The 20,798-nt window shown below is 34.2% G+C and overlaps 3 protein-coding genes across 6 annotated transcripts in view; 2 read left to right on the forward strand and 1 right to left on the reverse strand.

Annotated features, from left to right (window-relative positions):
- Positions 1–20,798, forward strand: part of LOC127866753 (uncharacterized) — a 213,232-nt gene that overhangs the window by 124,311 nt on the left and 68,123 nt on the right. The window lies entirely within an intron of this gene.
- Positions 1–20,798, forward strand: part of LOC127866754 (uncharacterized) — a 195,517-nt gene that overhangs the window by 106,921 nt on the left and 67,798 nt on the right. The gene's annotated exons all lie outside the window — the stretch shown is intronic.
- On the reverse strand, positions 3,329–5,013 carry LOC127866757 (putative uncharacterized protein DDB_G0283051). Its single transcript, XM_052407546.1, has 2 exons — positions 4,685–5,013; positions 3,329–3,430 (listed from the first exon to the last, which is right to left on the reverse strand). The coding sequence occupies exons 1-2, from the start codon at positions 4,939–4,941 to the stop codon at positions 3,400–3,402; spliced, it is 288 nt and encodes a 95-aa protein (XP_052263506.1). The 5' UTR covers positions 4,942–5,013; the 3' UTR covers positions 3,329–3,399.

The raw sequence follows: 20,798 nt of genomic DNA on the forward strand, positions 1-20,798 counted from the left end.
GTCTTCTCAGATATATACGTTAAAAGAAAAATATGACCTAATGGTTGTACAAAAAGATCAGGGACTGTGTCACAACACACAATTGTGTTTCACTGTGAAAACAAAGTAAACAAGTCAGATAAAATATGAATGCTGATTTTTTTCCCAAAACAATTTACCAAACACTTTTAACATCACTTATCGGAATAGTTTGAAAGACTTGTGTAAAATACCATATATCTTTATTCTATATATTCCTTCAAACAGGGTCTTGTATATGTCCCTGCTTCAAATTGCCGGAAATACTGACTTGTATTTGAATGTACATGCAACACAGTCACTACATTCCGCAGAGGCTTATTCAAAAGCAGATTAATTACTCTCATTTTTGAGTATTTTTTTGAAGACAAGTATTTATTGAAAATATTAAACAATAATCTGACAATATCTAATTAAATTGTACATGGTATATTTAGATCTAGTAAGGTACACTTCATCTATATGTAATTTGTTGGAAATTCAACTACAAACACCAATTATTTATTAATATTTGAATACTATCACATAAGCACACATATGGTACGTCATTGTTCATTACAAAAAAATCCAAGTCTGTAAAAGTCACTGGCAGAACAGAAAAAGTAACGGGTACTTTAACATTTCAAAATAATGTTTAGACAAACATTGCTATTGGAGACTGACACAGGTGCTTAAGAAAGGGGAAACCCGCCAATACATGCATGCTGTTAAATGACATTCTTATTTTAATACAGAACATGCATGCTGTTAAATGACTTTCTTATTTAAACTACTGGCATATGCTTTCTTATACATGGTAATTGCATTTTGCTTAGTTACATTTGCTGTGCAAGCACTTCACCCAATTGTCACATATTGATAAGTTTATAATTACTTCATATATATCTTTACTTTGCGTGTGTTATTGACAACTGCCGTTAAACTTTTAGAATTTGTATTAATGCTAATTCTAACGGTGTTCTTTGTTTTACTATGTGCATTTGGCTATGGTGCTACTGAATTTTACTAGCTGTTAATATCTTTGTGGATCTATATTTATTCTTAAGGTGATTGCTAGTGTGTCTATGATTTAGAATTAGTCTTTGGTTTTGCATACACTGCCATTATTAATAGTTCACATTGCAAAAAGGGGAACCAGTATTAAAAAAACCTATTCCAGCGTAAATTCTAGCGCAAATTACTATTGCCGGGAGATCACTCTAAACATCAAAATCAAAATCTCCGGTATCAATTGTGATATATCAACTATCTCTGAAATCCTCCGTAAAAAGCGGTGAGACAGTAAAAATAACATACCCGTCTATATCATGCCTATTGTTTTGCTTGGAATGTTTAAAATCCCACTCTTGTAACACAATTCCTGTTGTTATCGCTTTGAGTAAAAATGATGCCCAGGTAATTTCTTTTTTTTTAATTTACGCTATAACAGGAACCTCAAAGCTAAACGTGTCTATGTTGTAGCATGTATCGCGTGGGATTTGATTTGGTTTGAATTTTACAAATCAATTACTTTGGTAGGACGGTGGTCCAGAGATATAGCCTCGGGATACGAAAGTTAATGGTTCGAGTCCCGTGAAGCGCGGGGGCAGCCCATTTATCTCTAATTACTACCAACAACTTTTCCATTATTACAGACAGCTACCACCCGTCTGTAGATTTGCCACCGATTTTCATCGTTTTACATGGAAACAAGAGATGTGTTCGTCAGAAACACAATGCCCCCTATTGCGCCGCTTTGATTTTGGTACCTTTGACCTTGAAGGATGACCTTGACCTTGAACTTCCACCACTCAAATAACGCCGCTTTGAGTTTTTTTCTTGACCTTTGATCTTGAAGGATGACCTTGACCTTGAAGGATGACCTTGACATTGAACTTCCACCACTCAAAATGTGCAGCTTCATGAGAACGCTGCTTTGATTTATTTATTTTTACCTTTGACCTTGAAGGATGACCTTGACCTTGAACTTCCACCACTCAAATAACGCCGCTTTGATTTTTTTCTTGACCTTTGACCTTGAAGGATGACCTTGACCTTGAAAGATGACATTGACCTTGAACTTCCACCACTCAAAATGTGCAGCTTCATGAGAACACCGCTTTGATTTATTTATTTTTACCTTTGACCTTGAAGGATGACCTGGACCTTGAACTTCCACCTTTCAAAATGTGCAGCTTCATTAGATAAATATTCATGCCAAATATCAAGTTGCTGTCTTCAATATTGAAAAAGTTATGGCCAATGTTAAAGTTTTCGGACGGACAGACGCCATTTATTTGACCTTTTAGGATGACCTTGACCTTTTACCACTCAAAATTTTCAGCTCCATGAGGTACACATGCATGCCAAAAATAAAGTTGCTATCTTCAATAGTGAAAAAATAATGGCCAATGTTAAAGTTTTTGGACGGACGGACATACGCCATATATTAGACATTTGACCTTGAAGGATGACATTGACCTTCACCTTTCACCACTCAAAATGTGCAGCTCCGTTAGATGCACATGCATGCCAAATATCAAGTTGCTATCTTCAATATTGAAAAAGTTATGGCCAATGTTAAAGTTTTCGGACGGACAGACGCCATAAATTTGACATTTGACCTTGAAGGATGACCTTGACCTTTCACCACTCAAAATGTGCAGCTCAATGAGATACACATGCATGCCAAATATCAAGTTGCTATCTTCAATAGTGAAAAAGTAATGGCAATTGTTAAAGTTTTTTTCGGACGGACTGACTGACTGACATACTGACACACTGACGGACAGTTAAACTGCTATATGCCACCATACCGGGGGCATAAAAAGAGTGGCAAACGGTGGAGTATTGGAACATCAAATTCGAAGAAAATTGGTGGAAAACAGTGAAATAAAGAGGACAGTGGAAGAATTTACATCATCGATGGCATTTGGTGGCAAACGGTGGAGTATTGAAACAAAATGCCATCGTTTGCCATCCAGAGGAAAACGATGTAAAATTTAACATCGTTTGCCACAGACGATGGCAAACGGAGTATTTGGACAAAATGCTACCGTTTGCCATCCAGTGAAAATGGTGTAATATTTTACATCATTTGCCACAGACGATGGCAATGGTGGAAAAAGATGTACAATTAGTCATTGTTTTACGGATATTGATGGCATATTGCATCCTCAGTTTGACTGTCACCTAAATGAAAAAAAGGATAAATAAAATACAAATTAGGTAAATAAATAACGTATAACATTTTATTATTTGAAGTAGACAATGGATATATACAAGTTCTTAACAAAACAGAATATTTCAAGTACTCTAGTGTTTCACAGTCCTTCACTTTATTTCACTCCTCCTCCCTGTGCAGGCGGCGGAACAACTTCTATGCAGCCTTACTGGCATCTGTTATGCATGTGATATCTGATAGTAGCTGGGCCTGAAATAAATGTTTACATTGAATTCTGTAACTTCATATAAAAAGTTTGATTTCCTTTCTTTTTATTTTATCCCCGCAAAAAAAATCGGAGGGCATATAGTAATTGGCCCTGTCCGTCTGTCCGTCCGTCTGACGTCCGGCCGAAACTTTGTCTGGAGCATAACTCCAAATCTATTCAATGCATTTACTTTAAACTTAGAATAATAACAGATGGCAACTAGGAGAAGTGCAGTGACTAAGAACCATAACTCTATCTAACTTAGTTTTTGAATTATCTCCCCTTTTATATAACTTTAAAGTAAATTTTTGTCCGGAGCATAACTCTTAATATACTTAAGGGATTTACTTGAAACTTAAAATATAAACAGATGGCAACTAGGAGAAGTGCGGTGACCAAGAACCACAACTCTATCTACCTTTGTTTTTTAATTATCTTCCCTTTTATATAATTTTTAAGTAATTTTTTGTCCGGAGCATAACTCTAAATCTACTGAAGGGATTTACTTGAAACTTGAAATATACACAGATGGCAAGTAGAAAAAGTGCAGTGACTTAGATCCATAACTCTATCTACCTTAGTTTTTGAATTACCTCCCCTTTTATATAACTTTAAAGCAAATGTTTGTCCGGAGCATAACTCTAAATCTACTAAAGGGATTTACTTGAAACTTGAAACATAAACAGATGGCAACTAGGAGAAGTGCTGTGACCAAGAACCACAACTCTATCTACCTTAGTTTTTAAATTATCTCCCCTTTTATATAATTTTAAAGTTAATTTTTGTCCGGAGCATAACTCTAAATCTTCTGAAGGGATTTACTTGAAACTTCAAATATAAACATATGGCAAGTAGGAGGAATGCAGTGACTAAGAACCATAACTCTATCTACCTTAGTGTTTGAATTATCTCCCTTTAATTAATTTCAAAGTATATTTTTGTCGGGAGCATAATGAATTATCTCCCTTTAATTGTTTTTACAAATATTATTTTACTCTCTAAAACAAATGTTGTCATACATGCAAACACATTTCGGCGGGGATTTGGCACTTATGTGACAAGCTCTTGTTGCTCTAAGAAAATTAGTTCTTTTACCATCACTTTTCTGTGACGTTAAAATAATTTTACAAATTACAGAGTGAAGATAAAATTGTTTGATTCTGTTAAAATTGAATTCAGGTCAGTTAGCAATAACTGATGCTTCTGTTTGCCACTGCATAATGTAGTTTGAGTTATATACTTTTTGTAATAATTACTTTTGTGTACCCATCATATGTCCTGTTGAAAGCGTCTGGTGCAGGCAAGTCTTGATAATCTGGTTGAGGATCTGGTTGTTGTAGCTGGAGTTGTTGTTGCTGCGGTTGTTGTTGCTGGGGTGGTTAATGTAGCTGCTAGGTTGGTTGCTGCTGGAGTTGTTGTTTTTGCTGCTGCAGTGATTGATGCTGTTGGAGAAGTTGCTGCTGTTGGAGAAGTTGCTGCTGAAACTCTTGCGGTTGCTCTGTAAGTCGGCCATCAATCTGTCAAAAAGGTATGACAAACCATTGAAATCAATAAATCTGGAGCCATCTACCCTTAATATTGAAGTCCAACTGGTGACTCAAATAAATGTTATTTTGATCTTATGTCATGTTTTGAATAAGTCAATTTAGGAGATTAAGTGTCAGGTTGCGGGATAGCTCAGTCTGTAGAATACCAGCCAAGTTAATGAGCATTTTTTTGCTCAGGTTAGCTTACAACTAAATAAAATCAAAGCGCTGAAGGCACTGAAGATGTTCGCTATTGCATAATTTAACACGTAATTCATTTTTCAAAATCAATCGCAAGTTTGAAATGAACACACGCCATTCAACTTTATAAAGTGTGTGTCATAGCGCACGGGTCGAGTTTTGTGTGCGCTTATTATCATCCTTATTATTTCATAGAAATAACCAAGACAAAATAAAAACAGCATGCTTTTTGGAAGTTCTGAAAGCATAGAAAGTATGATGAAAATGGTAATGAGAACTTAATATAAAGAAAATTTGCAGTCACCATCATATTAAAGGAATATTTTTTCTAATATCAAATGACTATCTCACCAAGAATATAAATTCATAATGAAAGTTCCGTGTACTAAACTTTTGATTTTTGACACCATATACAAATTCAAAATATACAATAATCTTCATATCTTGTATATGGAGGAATAAAAGTATATAAACATTGCTGTTTATGCTTTACTTGTTACCCGAGCAGTGACTTTTACATAATGCCAACAGACACGCATGAATATTTTCAAATATTTAATAAGCTGATTAGTTTAGATAGTTTAAACCTATTTATTTTAGCTCGATTGCGTCGAAAGCCTTAGGCTTATACAAACGCTCTCGAGTCCGTTTCCTGGGCCTAGAACCAGTACTTGGTGTCTTTGGGGGAGATCTAAAGAACGCTCCCACGGTGGGGATCGAACCCGTGACCTCCCGGTCGCAAGGCGGACACCATATCCATTACACCACGGCGACCTAATAAGCTGATTCGAGATACAACCTCTGACAAATTGTGACCCTGTTACAATTACGCGTTACAATCCATCTCGCAGAATTTCACTTTCGCCTCCAAGATGAGAAAACAATCATTAGCGAAATAGTATAGTGTCACGATATGAGAAAATCGTTTAATTATCATACCACAATGTTTGCCGTACTTGGTCAGCACGTCTGAAAATCATTCCTTAATGTGTGGATAGGCTGCCATTATTAACAAGTTTGCTATTTTGAATTCAATTTTGTATCAAAAAGCATTGTTCTTAAATGTGGCATTTTCAATTCGCAATGAGATTTGTAATGACCCTCGTCATGCGAAAATGGGTCTTATTCCATATGCGCCCATCATATAAATAGCCCAATCAGCTATCCCACCTTCTGGTAAGGAGAAACATAACATATTGAGTGATTTTAAAGCGAACAGCATCGCCTATGGCCTGACTGCGCAAGAGCACATGTTGGGTTTAACAAACGCTTGCCGAAACGCATAAGACCCATTTTCGCATGACATTGCTATTGACGTGTGATTTAAATGTGTTGAAAGAAAACTGCATTAAATCCAATATAAACATACGATATATTTCGATAGTGAAGAAAGATACTCATAACAAGGCATATGAGGACACATATGAAGTGCTCTCCCGTAGTATATTTTTTATTTACTCACACTAATGTGTGGTTTGACAATGCTAACACACATTTCATGCGGTAAATATGCAGCTTACAAGTGAAAAACACAACACAATAGTTTAACTTTTGTTTAATTGTATTTTATTATTTAAAAAAGTAAATTGCTAACTTTATTTCAAAGTCAGCGTATAAGCCGACTACATTTTTAAAAAAAACATTTATTGTTATAAATATATTTAATATAATATATTAAGTTGTTTTCGGTTTTAGCGATTATAAAGCATTTTCGAGGTTGCCTATAGTATGCCTGTAGTAATTGATGAACTCATATCCAACTGTCTATGTATTGAGAACTGTGAATATAAACAAGCTAAACCTTCTACTAACCTTCTACTATTGCGTTGCTAGCACCCGTAAATACAAAAGATCGCCGCTATCTGTTGAGAACCAAAGAACGTTTTCCAGAAATACCCGCTGTAGTAGCATGAACGAGGTTATGAACAGGTCATTCGTAGTATTATTATAAATTGTTTGTTATATTCGGGTTTAGCGATTATGAAACATTTTTTTGTTTTTGTCTATCGTATCGCTGAAGTTATTGTTGAACTTATGTTCAACGTTTTATAAATTGAGAATATAAATAAGCATCAACTTTTTCCCAAATCTCTCAATTTACGACCTGTACGTCATTGAGATGTATGTGAGAGTGTAACCTATTGCGTTGTTATCGCCCGTAAACTTTCCTTTGTTTATCGACAGGCGCATCTATTAATAGCCTCATATCATGAATGCCAAAACACCCGCGGAAACGAACCACATGACCAAATAGGACGCTAAACGCAAATACCATGCGACTACGACTTGTATTATGTAAGAACGCTCCGCAATTCCTGAAGCCGGGGCCGTGTGATTGCTATTACGTAAAGAATTGACCTCTAACTGAAGTAAGCAAAGGAAACGCAGCACCTAATTGACCCATTCCTTCTATGTGCGAAGGCAGATTGAATTTTACTAATGTATGGTTTGCCTATTATAACACAGATTATTATGCGGTAAATATGCGACTAAAAAGTAAAAAACATTATAATTAGACATGTGTTTTGAATTAAGTTATTTAGAAACCAAAATTCCAAACCTTATTTCAAAACAGCAAGACAACATTTTTTAGAGAATATTTTTGTTATATTTATATGTTTTTTAACAGTTTCAGCGATATAAAACATTTTTTATGTTGTCTATCGTATCCCTGTAATAATTGTTGAACTCGTGGTTAACGTATTATTTATTGAGACCTGTGAATATAAACAAGCGTAACCTTATACTAGTGCGTTATTCTCACCCGGACTCCCCTTTGTTTATCGCCAGCCTCAGATTTATGAATGAGATGAGCAAAAATACTACGTCACGCAGACGCAGCAGAAAGTGGCCTATTTTAATCATTCATAAACAATCTCCTCCGCGACACGTACAATACGATCATTGTTTTTTTAATTCTTTTCTATAAAACACCATTCGAAACTATTGCATTTAACACGATATTAATATAATTTTTCCATTTGTGAATAAACATAATTGGAGAACTCAAACCTCTTGCATAAATTATACAACTCTTTCTTCGCGCGTATTAAGCGGGAATTGGGCTAATCATACCTAGGCCGTACCGACCTGAATTTTACACTAAGCACTTTAGACGGTCGCTAAAGCGACCATCTAATTATGACAAAATATATTTAACACAGTATATTTTTATTTTAACTTAATGTGTTCGTATAATTTGTACAAATTAAATATTGCTACAATTAGAATGATGTGTAATTCTATTGGTATGAAAATGCACAGTAAAACCTAAAAAATTAATTTATTTATTTATAAACATTCACATCATTAATGAGCATTGAGTGCTCTTCATGCACATTGCACAAAACTCCCTTTAAGCCTCAGTTCCCTAGCATGATAAACTTCCAATACTACATTCAACCATATTAATTTCTACACCATAGGTCTTATTACTTCCTTTATCAAGCTGCAAACTGCACTTAGTGAAAATTTGTATGACAGCAGCATTTAAATTTGCCATAAATATCCCATCCAAAAAAAGGTCTACAATAATGACATAAGAAGCATTACTTTTGAGGAATATTTAGAAATATTATGAAAAGCGCAAACCTCCAGTTGTTGTTCTATTCCTAGACAGACTGCTGAAACACTGTATGCATCACTCTTAAACAACACTTCATGTCACTTTCCAAATGATATCAATACATTAATTATTATTTAAATAAATTGTTGGTAATGAAATAACTCATCTCTACTGATTGTGAAATTACTTTAATATCATTTTAACAAAAAGTTTAACCTGTATATTGTCTTACATTGTGTATTTCCAGTATTTCAAACTAAGAGGTAAACCATCTGTGTTTGAATTCAGCCAATCTGAAAAGGCTGTTATCTATTATAACCAATAGATTAGCAGCAGACAAACCGCAGATAGTTTGTAAACCTTTGCTGTAGTTTGATATTCATGCAAAGAAATCAGAGTGTGTATGTAACTTGAACAGGGTTAAGAAATTTTAAACTGTAGAAATTGCTTTGAAAGTTACTACTTCTACTACTACTACTGCTGCTGCTGCTGCTGCTGCTGCTACATTGTACTGCTACTACTACTACTCTACTGCTACTACTACTACTACTACTACTACTACTACTACTACTACTACTACTACTACTACTACTACTACTACTACTACTACTACTACTACTTCTACCTCTACTTCTACTACAACTACTACTACTACTACTGCTACTACTTGTAACTACTACTGCTATTACTACAACTACTACTACTTCTACTACTACTACCACCACTACCACCACCACCACCACCACTGATACTACAACAACTACAAATGCAACTACAACAATATTACATCAATAACAACTACTGCTACTACTTCTACTACTAATTATACTACTGCTTCTACTACTTCTACTGATGCTGCTGCTGTTACTACTACTACGACGACTATGTCAACGACTGCAACTGCTACTGCTACTACTACTTCTACTACTACTGCTACTTCTTGTAACTACTACTGCTACTACTAAAACTACTACTACTTCTACTACTACTACCAACACTACCACCACCACCACCACTGATACTACAACAACTACAACTGCTACTACAACAATAACAACAACAACTACTACTACTATTTCTACTTCTACTACTACTTCTATTGCTGCTACTGCAGCTGCTGCTGCTACTTCTACTACTACTACGACGACGATGACAACTACTACTACTGCTACTACTGCTACTACTGCTTCTACTACTACTACAACTACTTCTACAACTACTACCACCACCACCATTGCTACTGATACAATAACAACTACAAATGCTACTACAACTACAACAATGATTATTACTATTGCTGCTGCTGCTGCTCCTGCTCCTGCTACTACTACTACTACTACTACTTCTACTACTACTACTACACCGCCGCAGCCGCCACCGCTACTGATACAACAACAACTGCAACTGCTACTGCTCTTACAATAAGAAACAGCACTCAATTTTTTTTTAATGCGTAAGTCCAGAATACTTGTAAAAATGACAAAGTGTTTTCCGCACACATGTGTCTTTTTAAATAGCCTGAAATAACTTAAGTCCTTACTTTAGTGTATTTTCCGTATACAAAATCAAGCTTTCTGCATACAAAATCTACTTTCCGCGTATCAAAACCAAATGTCCGCAAAAATATGCGGACAAATTTTCTTGAGCATCCGCAATCTCATAAAAATATTTCAGTCTTTTCCACCATTATTCTGCATATTAACGTCATCATTCCGCATATTTCTGCATATTTTTACTCGTTTTCCGCATGCAAGTGCGGAAAATGTCTTTTTATTACACGAACATTGAATTTGAATAAAGAACTGTTTGTCACTTTCTGGTCTGTTAGAGAGCATTTTGTTTGAAAAGGTTTTTTTCCCACCGTTTGCAACTCAGGTTTTCTTGCAAAATTTTCTAAGAGCCATTTTCTCCTATTCAAAATGTACATTTTCCACTTCAAAAAATCCTATTTCTCACCGTTTGCCATCAAGTTTCCACCGTTTTACATCGAATGCCACTGTTAATTTCCATCGATAAGTGGAAAACGATGGCATTTCACCATTTTCCATCGTTTTCCATAAGTGTAAAAGTGTGGCAAACGGTGGCATTTGGTGGAAATCGGTGGCAAATCTAGAGACGGGCGGTGTGTAGCACATAGATATATTAAGATCATTTCAATATACAAGAGGACCAAGATGGCCCTAGTTCGCTCACCTGAGAGGAGTCGGTTCTTTCAATCTTTACCAAATGTCAAACTTGACCTAGATATTGTCCAGACAAACATCCTGGTCAAGTTTCATCATTATTTCATCTGCGAGTCATGATCAATGTACCTATGAAGTTTCATAATCCTAGGCGTAAGCATTCTTGAGTTATCATCCGGAAACCATTTTTCTAAGTTGAGTCACTGTGACCTTGACAGCCATTGTGTGAATGCGTTTTTTGGCACTGTGACCTTGACCTTTTACATAGTGACCTGTTAATCAATAGGGGTCATCTGCGAGTCATGATCAATATACCTATGAAGTTTCATGAACCTAGGCATAAGCGTTCTTGAGTCATTATCCAGAAACCATTTTACTATTTCAGGTCACAGTGACCTTGGCCTTTGACCTGAAAATCAATAGGGGTCATCTGCGAGTCATGATCATTGTACCAATGAAGTTTCATGATCCTAGGCATAAGCGTTCTTGAGTTAACATACAGAAACCATTTTACTATTTCAGGTCACCGTGACCTTGACCTTTGACCTAGTGACCTGAAAATCAATAGGGGTCATCTTCGAGTCATGATCAATGTACCTATGAAGTTTCATGATCCTAGGTATAAGCGTTCTTGAGTTATCATTTGGAAACCATTTAACTATTTCTGGTCACCGTGACCTTACCTTTGACCTAGTGACCTATAAATCAATAGGGGTCATCTACAAATCATGATCAATGTACCTATGAAGTTTCATGATCCTAGGCCTTAGCGTTCTTGAGTTATCATCCGGAAACCATTTTACTATTTCGGGTCATCATGACCTTGACCTTTGATATTGTGATCTAAAAATCAATAGGGGTCATCTACGAGTTATGATCAATGTACCTATGAAGTTTAATTATCCTAGGCCTAAGCGTTCTTGAGTTATCATCTGGAGACCATTTTACAATTTCGGGTCATCGTCACCTTGACCTTTGACCTAGTGACCTGAAAATCAATAGGGGTTATCTGCGAGTCATGATCAATGTATCTATGAAGTTTTATGATCCTAGGCATACGCGTTCTTGAGTTATCATCCGGAAACCATTTTACTGCTTTGGGTCACCGTGACCTTGACTTTTGCCCTAGTGACCTGAAAATCAAAAGGGGTCATCTATGAGTCATGATCAATGTACCTATGAAGTTTCATGGTCCTTGGCATAAGTGCTCTTGAGTTATTATCCGGAAACCATCTGGTGGACGGACCGACATGAGCAAAACAATATACCCCCTCTTCTTCGAAAAAGGGGGGGCCTAATGAGAAAACTGCCCGCCTCCCAGCAGCCATGTTATTCAACTGACCGGAACCATTTTTGAACTCAACTCTCGTATCAAGGAAACAAATCGAGGGGTTAAAGCGAAACGGCTCTAACTGAAATTTTTTCACAAAATGACTTTTTTGTATATTTTGTTTCGTAACATCCATGCCCATCTTGTATTAAAATATCTTAGTTCCAGGCAATCACATAAAAGTAAAATTGAAATTTGTCCTAAAGCTTTAAGTGAAATTAAATATATTGTTTAGTGCGAAAAGGTTCTATGTGCAGTGAAGTGCTACTAAGAGCTCTTTCGCATTATGGTTGTTGATGCTAAGATAAATTCTAAATGAAACTTTAAGCAATAATTCAGGAATATATTTACAAAAAATTGAAAAAAAATATTTTGAGAACCCCCAGAACAGATAATATTTTGTAACTGATACAAACTAAGAAAACATATTGATACATTGTGTAATAATATTCACTTAGATTCACTTAGACCTTTTTCGCACTGAATTTGGGTATTAACACATTTTCTTAAATGAGTTTTTTCATGTATAACATTAATAAATAACTTTTTAACAATTTAATAAGCATTAAATCACAATTTGAATTCCGAATTCTTTATACATGTATATTTTTTTAACTATAAAGCTTATTGAAAAATAGGAAAGTTACGTAATTGCAGAAAAGCTAGTTGAATTTTTAAAATGAATTTCAGAGAGATGTGAGCCTTTTTTTAGCTCTATCTAAGTTATTAATGTAAAATATATTGCTATAATGTTTTAGAAAACTAAAACAATAAAAGAATTAAGGTGATCATAATTTAAAAGTATAGTTGTGTATTTAAATTGCTAAATTGCTGATACCTTAAATCTTTGTATTCTCCTCTCGTAATTACCTAATACACCTAGTTTGTTGTATATACCATCATAGAAAGTTAAATGTGTCATTTAGGATAAATAGATATAAAAAAAAAACATGACAGCAATTTGGTTTATATTGTGGTATTAACCAACACTAATGGATTTCTGAGGTGAGATGTTAATTAGTTGGTCAACTAATTACTTTTCTGAGTTTGTATGAAACTCTGAAAATAAACCGTGAATCAGTAGGCAACCTTTCTGGTGTGATGTGATTTGGTTTGTACCGGTAAGTGTGCTTATGAATGTTGATCAGATAGCTTTCTTTCAGGAGTGATGTGATTTGGTTTGAATCTGCATCAGTGGTTCTTAATTAGTTAGTTTCAACTCTGTTGTGGTGTGATTTGCTTAGTCTCTGTGCCAGCAGATGTTAATCAGTTAATGTCCATTCTGGAGTGATGTGATTTGCTTGGTATCTGTGTCGGCGATTGATAATCAGTTAGTTTCCATTAAGTAGTGATGTGATTTGCATAGAATATGTGCAAGTGGATGTTAATAAGTAAGTAACCATTTAGGGGTGATGTGATTTGCTTGGTATCTGTGTCAGTGAATGTTAATCAGTAAGTAACCATTCATAGGTGATGTGATTTGCTTGGTATCTGTGTCAGTGAATGTTTATTACTAAGCAACCACTCAGGAATGCTGTGATTTGCTTGGTATCTGTGCCAGTTGATGTTAATCAGTAAAACAATAAATAGCAATTCAGGAGTGATATGATTTGCTTGGTATCTGTGCCAATGGATGGTAAACAATTAAGTAACCATTCAGGGGTGAAGTGATTTGCTTTGTATTTGTGCAAGTGGATGTTAAACAATAAGTAACCATTCGGGAGTGATGTGATTCATTTGCATGGTATCTGTGCTAGTAAATGTTAATCAGTTATTGACCATTCATGAGCAATGTGATTTGCTTGGTACCTGTACCAGTGGTTGTTTTACAGTAAGTTACCATTCAGGGATGATGTGATTTGCTTGGTACCTGTGTCAGTGGTTTAAATAGTAAGTAACCATTCATGAGCAATGTGATTTGCTTGGTATATGTGGCAGTGGATGTTAAACAGTAAGTTACCATTCAGGGATGATGTGATTTGCTTGATACCTGTGCCAGTGGTTGTTTAACAGTAAGTAACCATTCATGAGCAATGTGATTTGCTCTGTATATGTGGCAGTGGATGTTAAACAGTAAGTTACCATTCAGGGATGATGTGATTTGCTTTGTACCTGTGCCAGTGGTTGTTTAACAGTAAGTAACCATTCATGAGCAATGTGATTTGCTTGATATATGTGGCAGTGGATGTTAAACAGGAAGTTACCATTCAGGGATGATGTGATTTGCTTTTTACCTGTACCAGTGGATGTTTCACAGTAAGTAACCATTCAGGAGTGATGTGATTTGGTTAGTATCTGTGCCAATGGTTGTCCATCAGAAGGTTTCAATTTGTAACAATTCTGTGGAGAAGAAATCAAACAGCTGAATGATGTAAATGTATACCAATTATGATCATTTGAAAATCTTGTATTAATTGCCTATAACAGTTCAGTTATCCCAGTGGAAAAGCCCCTTCTCAATTAACTATGTGTTTTAAGGTTCATCCGACATACACCACCATGCTTATACTAGTGCTCAGTGAAAAAAGTTTGATGGTGGATGTTGTTGTTTAGTGCTTGACTTTTGAGTGTGTACTTTGTATAAAAAGGTAAGTACTAAACTAATAGTTATGATGTTAAATCATTAAATATATTCAATTGTTAATTACTTTGGTATAAATTTTGTTGTATAATGCCATGGCCTAGGCCTACAAATTACGCCAAATATCTGCCAAAGCATTAATTGATTTCACAAGTAATGATACATGTAGAATGTTGCATAAATAACTGAAAACTACACCTTAAATTAAGAATGAAAAACAAGTAAGTTTCCCAAATGCACCTTTTCTAACTTGTTACTGATTGTTGGAAACACTCACAACAACAAATCATTATTAATTATTCTTTTTTGTGAATTCAATTTAAAAAAAACATTCTGTTTTTGAGACATTTAAAAAATACTTTGGTACATCTCCAACGTTTAAACAAAAAACAACTGCAAAAAGTATTTTTTAAGAATAAAATAACATCAATTGACTTATAGAATTGTTAAGCATTATTAAATAGTATAAGAACAATATATTTATGCTATCTGTTTAGAGCAAAAATGGTTATAAGTAACATTTGTTCAAAATATATTTTAAAAATACCTTTATAAAAATGTTAATATTAATCAATTTCAAATATATTCCATTAAGGGAGAATTTTCAATACTTTTTCAAGTCACTAAATGTCGCTTAGAACTTTTTTGCTCTGAACAAATAAGATGAAAAAAGTGTTTTTTCAGTGCGAAATGGTTCTAAGTGCCATTTTTGGCAATATTATTATTTTCAATATAGAAAAAGTATTTCATGTAAAAATTAATTCTGTAAACTGATTATTTATGTTAGGTTAAAAATCACTTAGAACTGTTTTGCTCTTAACGCCAAGTACAAAAAATGTGAAATTTCAGTGCGAAAAGGGTCTAAGTGACATTTTTTTAAATAACTTTTTTGTTTGTGAAAATTCAAAAATGTTTGTTAAAAATGTGATTAGAACAGAACATTCTCTATCAAACTTGAAAATATAAAGCCTTTTTTGTTGTTATTGTTAATATGATACAGTTTTAACCTTCTCCTGAAAAAATGTTGAAAAATGCACTTAGAGCTGTTTCGCTTTCACCCCTCGAAATGTTCTGAGCAAATTTCATGAAAATTGGGCCAAAAATGTGACTTCTACTGTGACTTCACATGTTTTCACTATATACATACAGAGAAAAATGCCCCACCCACAGGCGGCCATGTTTTTTCACCGATCCCAACCATTTTCAAACTCGTCCGAGATATCAATAAAACCAATGTTTTAACCAACCTTGACCAACCTTCATGATGATTGGGCAAAAAGTGTGACTTCTAGAGTGTTTACAAGGTTTCTCTATAGCCAAATAGGGAAAACTGCCACTATATACATATAGAGAAAAATGCCCCGCCCACTGGCGGCCATGTTTTTTCACCGATCCCGACCATTTTCATGATGATTGGACAAAAATTGTGACTTCTAGAGTGTTTACAAGGTTTCCCTACAGCCGAATAAGGAAAACTGCCCCGCCCACTGGCGGCCATGTTTTTCAACGGATCGGAACCACTTTTGAACTCAACCAAGATATCATTAAGACAAACATTTTGACAAAGTTACATGAAGATTGGGCATGAAATGTGACTTCTACAGTGTTTACAAGGTTTTTCTTTTTTTTTTGATCTAGTGACCTAGTTTTTGACCCGGCACAACCCAGTTTCGAACTCGGCCGAGATTTCATTGGGACAAAGCTTCTGACCAAGTTTCATGAAGATGGGACAAGAAATGTGGCCTCTAAAGTCTTTACGAGCAAATGTTAACGGACGGACGGTCATATGACGGACAAAGACCGGTCACAAAAGCTCACCTGAGCAATCAGGTGAGCTGAAAATGGCATATATAGATAAGAGTCACGAAATATATAGATTAGAGTCACAAATGGATATCAGGGTGCGATACACTAGCTCTTTCTATGAAATGTCAATGAACTTTCATGGTTCTTTATCGTGCTCTGTTTAAAGCACTGATACATGGGCTACCCTCTGGGTTTCCTACAAGTTTACCTCTAGTTGGGTTGGAAACATGGAAATTGTCTCTGAAAAACCCACTGCCCTGACGGAGATTCGATTCTTAGACTTTTTGATTGGTGGTCAAGCGTAACATAACTGAACCACAATGCATCAATCAACATCAGACACAAGTAGGCCTACTGGTTACATATCCAGGCGGCAGAATAGAGAGTGATAATATACATTTGGAGAATTTAATTCACAGTAACTGTTGGACACATACTATTTCATAAATGATATCCTTTATCATTTCTCTTAAATCCTTTGGTTTTTGAGTACACCCCAATTTATATTAATTTATAATAATTGCCAGAGTTAATAGTCAAAAAGTAAATCTATAAATGCAATATTCAAAATTTGATCATGCAGTAACATGTCTCTTTGTTATGTCAACAAATTTGTATTGTTATGGGAAAACAGGGTCAAATGCGTAGTGTTGTCCAAGATTAATGAGGCTAATCAGGAACGACACTTTCAGCCTAATGAATTTCGTAAGAAAAGACTTCCTTTAAACAAAAACACCATAAAAGCGGAAAGTGTCACCATAATTAGCCTATGCAGACTGCACAGGCTAATCTGAGAATACATTTCGCACATGCATTAAACTGTGTTTTCCCAGAATGAGGCTAATGTATTCTAACTTCACTTTGTTTGCATAAATGGTATGTTTTAAAGTTACCATATTTTGTATTGCATAGAATGTGGTTATAAGGAAATGTTCCTGGGCAAGAAACACTTCCCTATCTTTGTAGTGGTTTGCATTTCAGGGATCATGACTTAATGAACTGATGCTGCAATGAAGCTGAAAATAAATACACTGTATTGAAAATAACATTAAATCTCCATACAAGTATAGAATTGTAGCTGTATGATGTTTTTACTAACATTCTATCTTTATCATTCTCTTTTCAGTGACGAGGAGCAAGTTATTCAAATAAAAGATCTGTGTCGCCATAGGTTTTTTTTTTTTTTTTTTTTTTTTTATTCAATATAATACATATAATGTATACATGTATATGATCATACAACATAGTGATTGTACAAAGCAATAAATTCAGACATGTTATACAAGATATGCTAATATATATATTTTTTTAAAGAGAAAAGAAAAGAACAACTGAAGAATAGTTATGAAAAATGATGAGTTGTATAAAGTCGGAAGAAAGCATACTGGACTTGTGTGTTTTGTTGAACATTCACAATGATCTTATAAGATTGAAAAAAATATATATATATTTTAGAAAGATAAACTAACATTAGAGTGAAATGTATATAAGTGGACAAACATGAGAATTAAATCCGATTCCATTTTTGTTCAAAGAGTTGTAATCTGTCATTACTGAGGGCTATTTCTTTCTCAATTTGGATTTTTAGTTTAAGACTATGGACAAAACAATTAAAATTTGGTACATGTTTTTTGTACTTCATAATAAAGATAAAATATTTCATCATTATAAGAATAAAATTCACAATATTATTACAGTCTATTGATTTCAATGAGTTAATTCCGAAACTTACATTTAAGAAAGATAGTTTAACGTTTAGTTGCTGTTGTTCAAGAAAAGATGCTAATTGATTCCAAATAGGCTGGATGTGTTTGCACTCCCAAAAAAGATGTTCTATAGTTTCGATGTTTTCACTGCAGAAATCACACAGATTTGAATTAGATAATTTGCATTTAAAGAGATATTTATTTGTAGCTATAATTCTATGGATGTATTTATATTGAAAATTTCTCAGTGTGCTTTCAACAGTTGCTTTATATGGCATGGTAAATATGTGTTTCCAATTAAGTTCATGTTCTCCGAAAAGGACTTGCCATTTATTTTGGGTTTTGGAGTTTTCTGTAGGGTTTTTAATTTGTAGTGTGTACAATATTTTATTTGTTTTGTTTTTTCTTCCAAGTATGTTTTCTACGAATTTTGTTTGAGTACATGGTGTATTATTTGTATTGATTTCAGATTTAATATGTATGGGTATGCTTTTGATTAGTGTGTAATACTTCAGGAAATTATTTGAAGGTATTCCGTATATGTAGCATATATCATCAAACGAGTAAAAATCCTTAATTCTGAAGTCATATAATTGGTCGACATATTTAATGCTTCGTTCAAACCAATCTTTATAGAAAAACGTCTTATTCTTTGAAGTTATGTCTTTATTGTTCCATAAAATAGTTTTACTGCTGGTTTTGGTTTCTAGTTTATGAGTGACATCACTCCATGCTGATAGAACATCAGACAGAAATATGTTTTCGTTTGCAATTTCATGTATGATAGTATTGCTGATGTTACATTCAAAGAGTAAGGAGTCACCATATTTTTTGGGGGATTTTCTGGTAGAATAATTTCCATTTACTCGAATTGGTATTATCTTGGTATCTTTTTACCCAGCTGCATTTGATTGCATTCAAGAATGAGTCAATGTTCGTTAATTGGATAGAGTGGGCATCCTTGTCGAACCTCTCGTTCGATGTTAAAACTGTTTGAAGCCATTGTTAATGATTATACTGTTAATATCGGTATAGAATAGTTTGACCCATTGAATGAGACTTTCATCAAAGTTCATATTTTCTAAGCAAGAGAACATAAATGAGTGATCAAGCGAATCGAATGCCTTTTCAAAGTCTGCAAAGAATATGAGACCAGGATTATTTGAATTGTTATAATAGTTTATGCATTCTTGGATAAGACGAACGTTTTCACCAATGTAACGTCCTTTTATGAAACCAGATTGAGATTTTGAAATGATTGATGGTAATATTTTTTTAATTCTGTTTGCTATACTTTTAGTTGCAATTTTATAATCATTGTTTAGTAAACTAATTGGGCGCCAGTTCGATAAGGATTCTAAGTTTTTTCCAGGTTTTGGAATGAGTGATATTATACCTTGTTTTTGAAGCGTAGTTAAGTTTTCATTATTATATGAATAGTTTAGTGAATTAATAAAATGTGTTTTGATATCATTCCAAAATATTTTATAAAACTCAATGGTGATACCATCAGAACCTGGACTTTTGTTATTTTGCATTTCTTTTAGTGCTAATCCACATTCATATTCATTTAGTAATCCGTCACACAATAGTTTTTCTTCTTGATTTAAAGCGTGTTGTGTATTTTTAAAAAGGGTGTTATTTTCAACATTTTTTCGTTTATAGAGGGTTTCGAAAAATAAACGTTGTTCTTCTAGTATTTCAGTTCGGTTTGTTATATCTTTGCCATTGACTACTAATTTGTGTACAGTTTTTTGTTCACTTCTACGTTTTTCAATGTTTGCGAAGTATTTTTTTTTTCATTGTGTTCAACATGCTGTGCACGCGCTCTTAGTAGTATTCCATTGAGTTGTGTATGATAGATTCCATCTAATATTTGTTTTTTTAATGTTATTTCATTTTCAATGTCGGTGGTATCATTTGTGTTTGTTTGATGCAATTGTTTTTCAAGTGTTTCAATGGTTTTGATGGTTTTAGTTTCAAGTTTATGTGTTTCTTTTTGTTTAAATGATGTGTATCTAATTGTTGTGTTACGTATATTTCCTTTAATTACTTCCCTTAAGGTGTTTGGGTTTGCATCTTTATTATTTTGAACTGTATTTAATATTTCCTGTTTTATTTGTGTTTGATATTGTGTATCTAATAAGATGCTGTTGTTAATTTTAAAGTATCCTGGGCCTCTTTCAGGTTGTATATTGTGCAGTTTAAGTTCAACTAGAGAGTGGTCAGTCATAAATCCTGGTTTTATGTTACATGTGTCAATAATGTTGCAAAGAGACTCAGAAATTAAAAAATAGTCTAATCTACAAAATATTGTTGGTTTTGTGTTTGAGTGCCAGGTGAATTTGCTTTCGTTTGGATATACTGTGCGCCAGATGTCTATCATAATGTAGTTTTCAATTATGTTATTTAAAATGCTTCTATTTTTAGGATGGGTATAAAGGTTTCCTTTCTTTTTATCTAATAATTGTT

Source organism: Dreissena polymorpha, chromosome 2 (genome assembly GCF_020536995.1).
Source record: "Dreissena polymorpha isolate Duluth1 chromosome 2, UMN_Dpol_1.0, whole genome shotgun sequence".
Classification (NCBI taxonomy): domain Eukaryota; kingdom Metazoa; phylum Mollusca; class Bivalvia; order Myida; family Dreissenidae; genus Dreissena; species Dreissena polymorpha.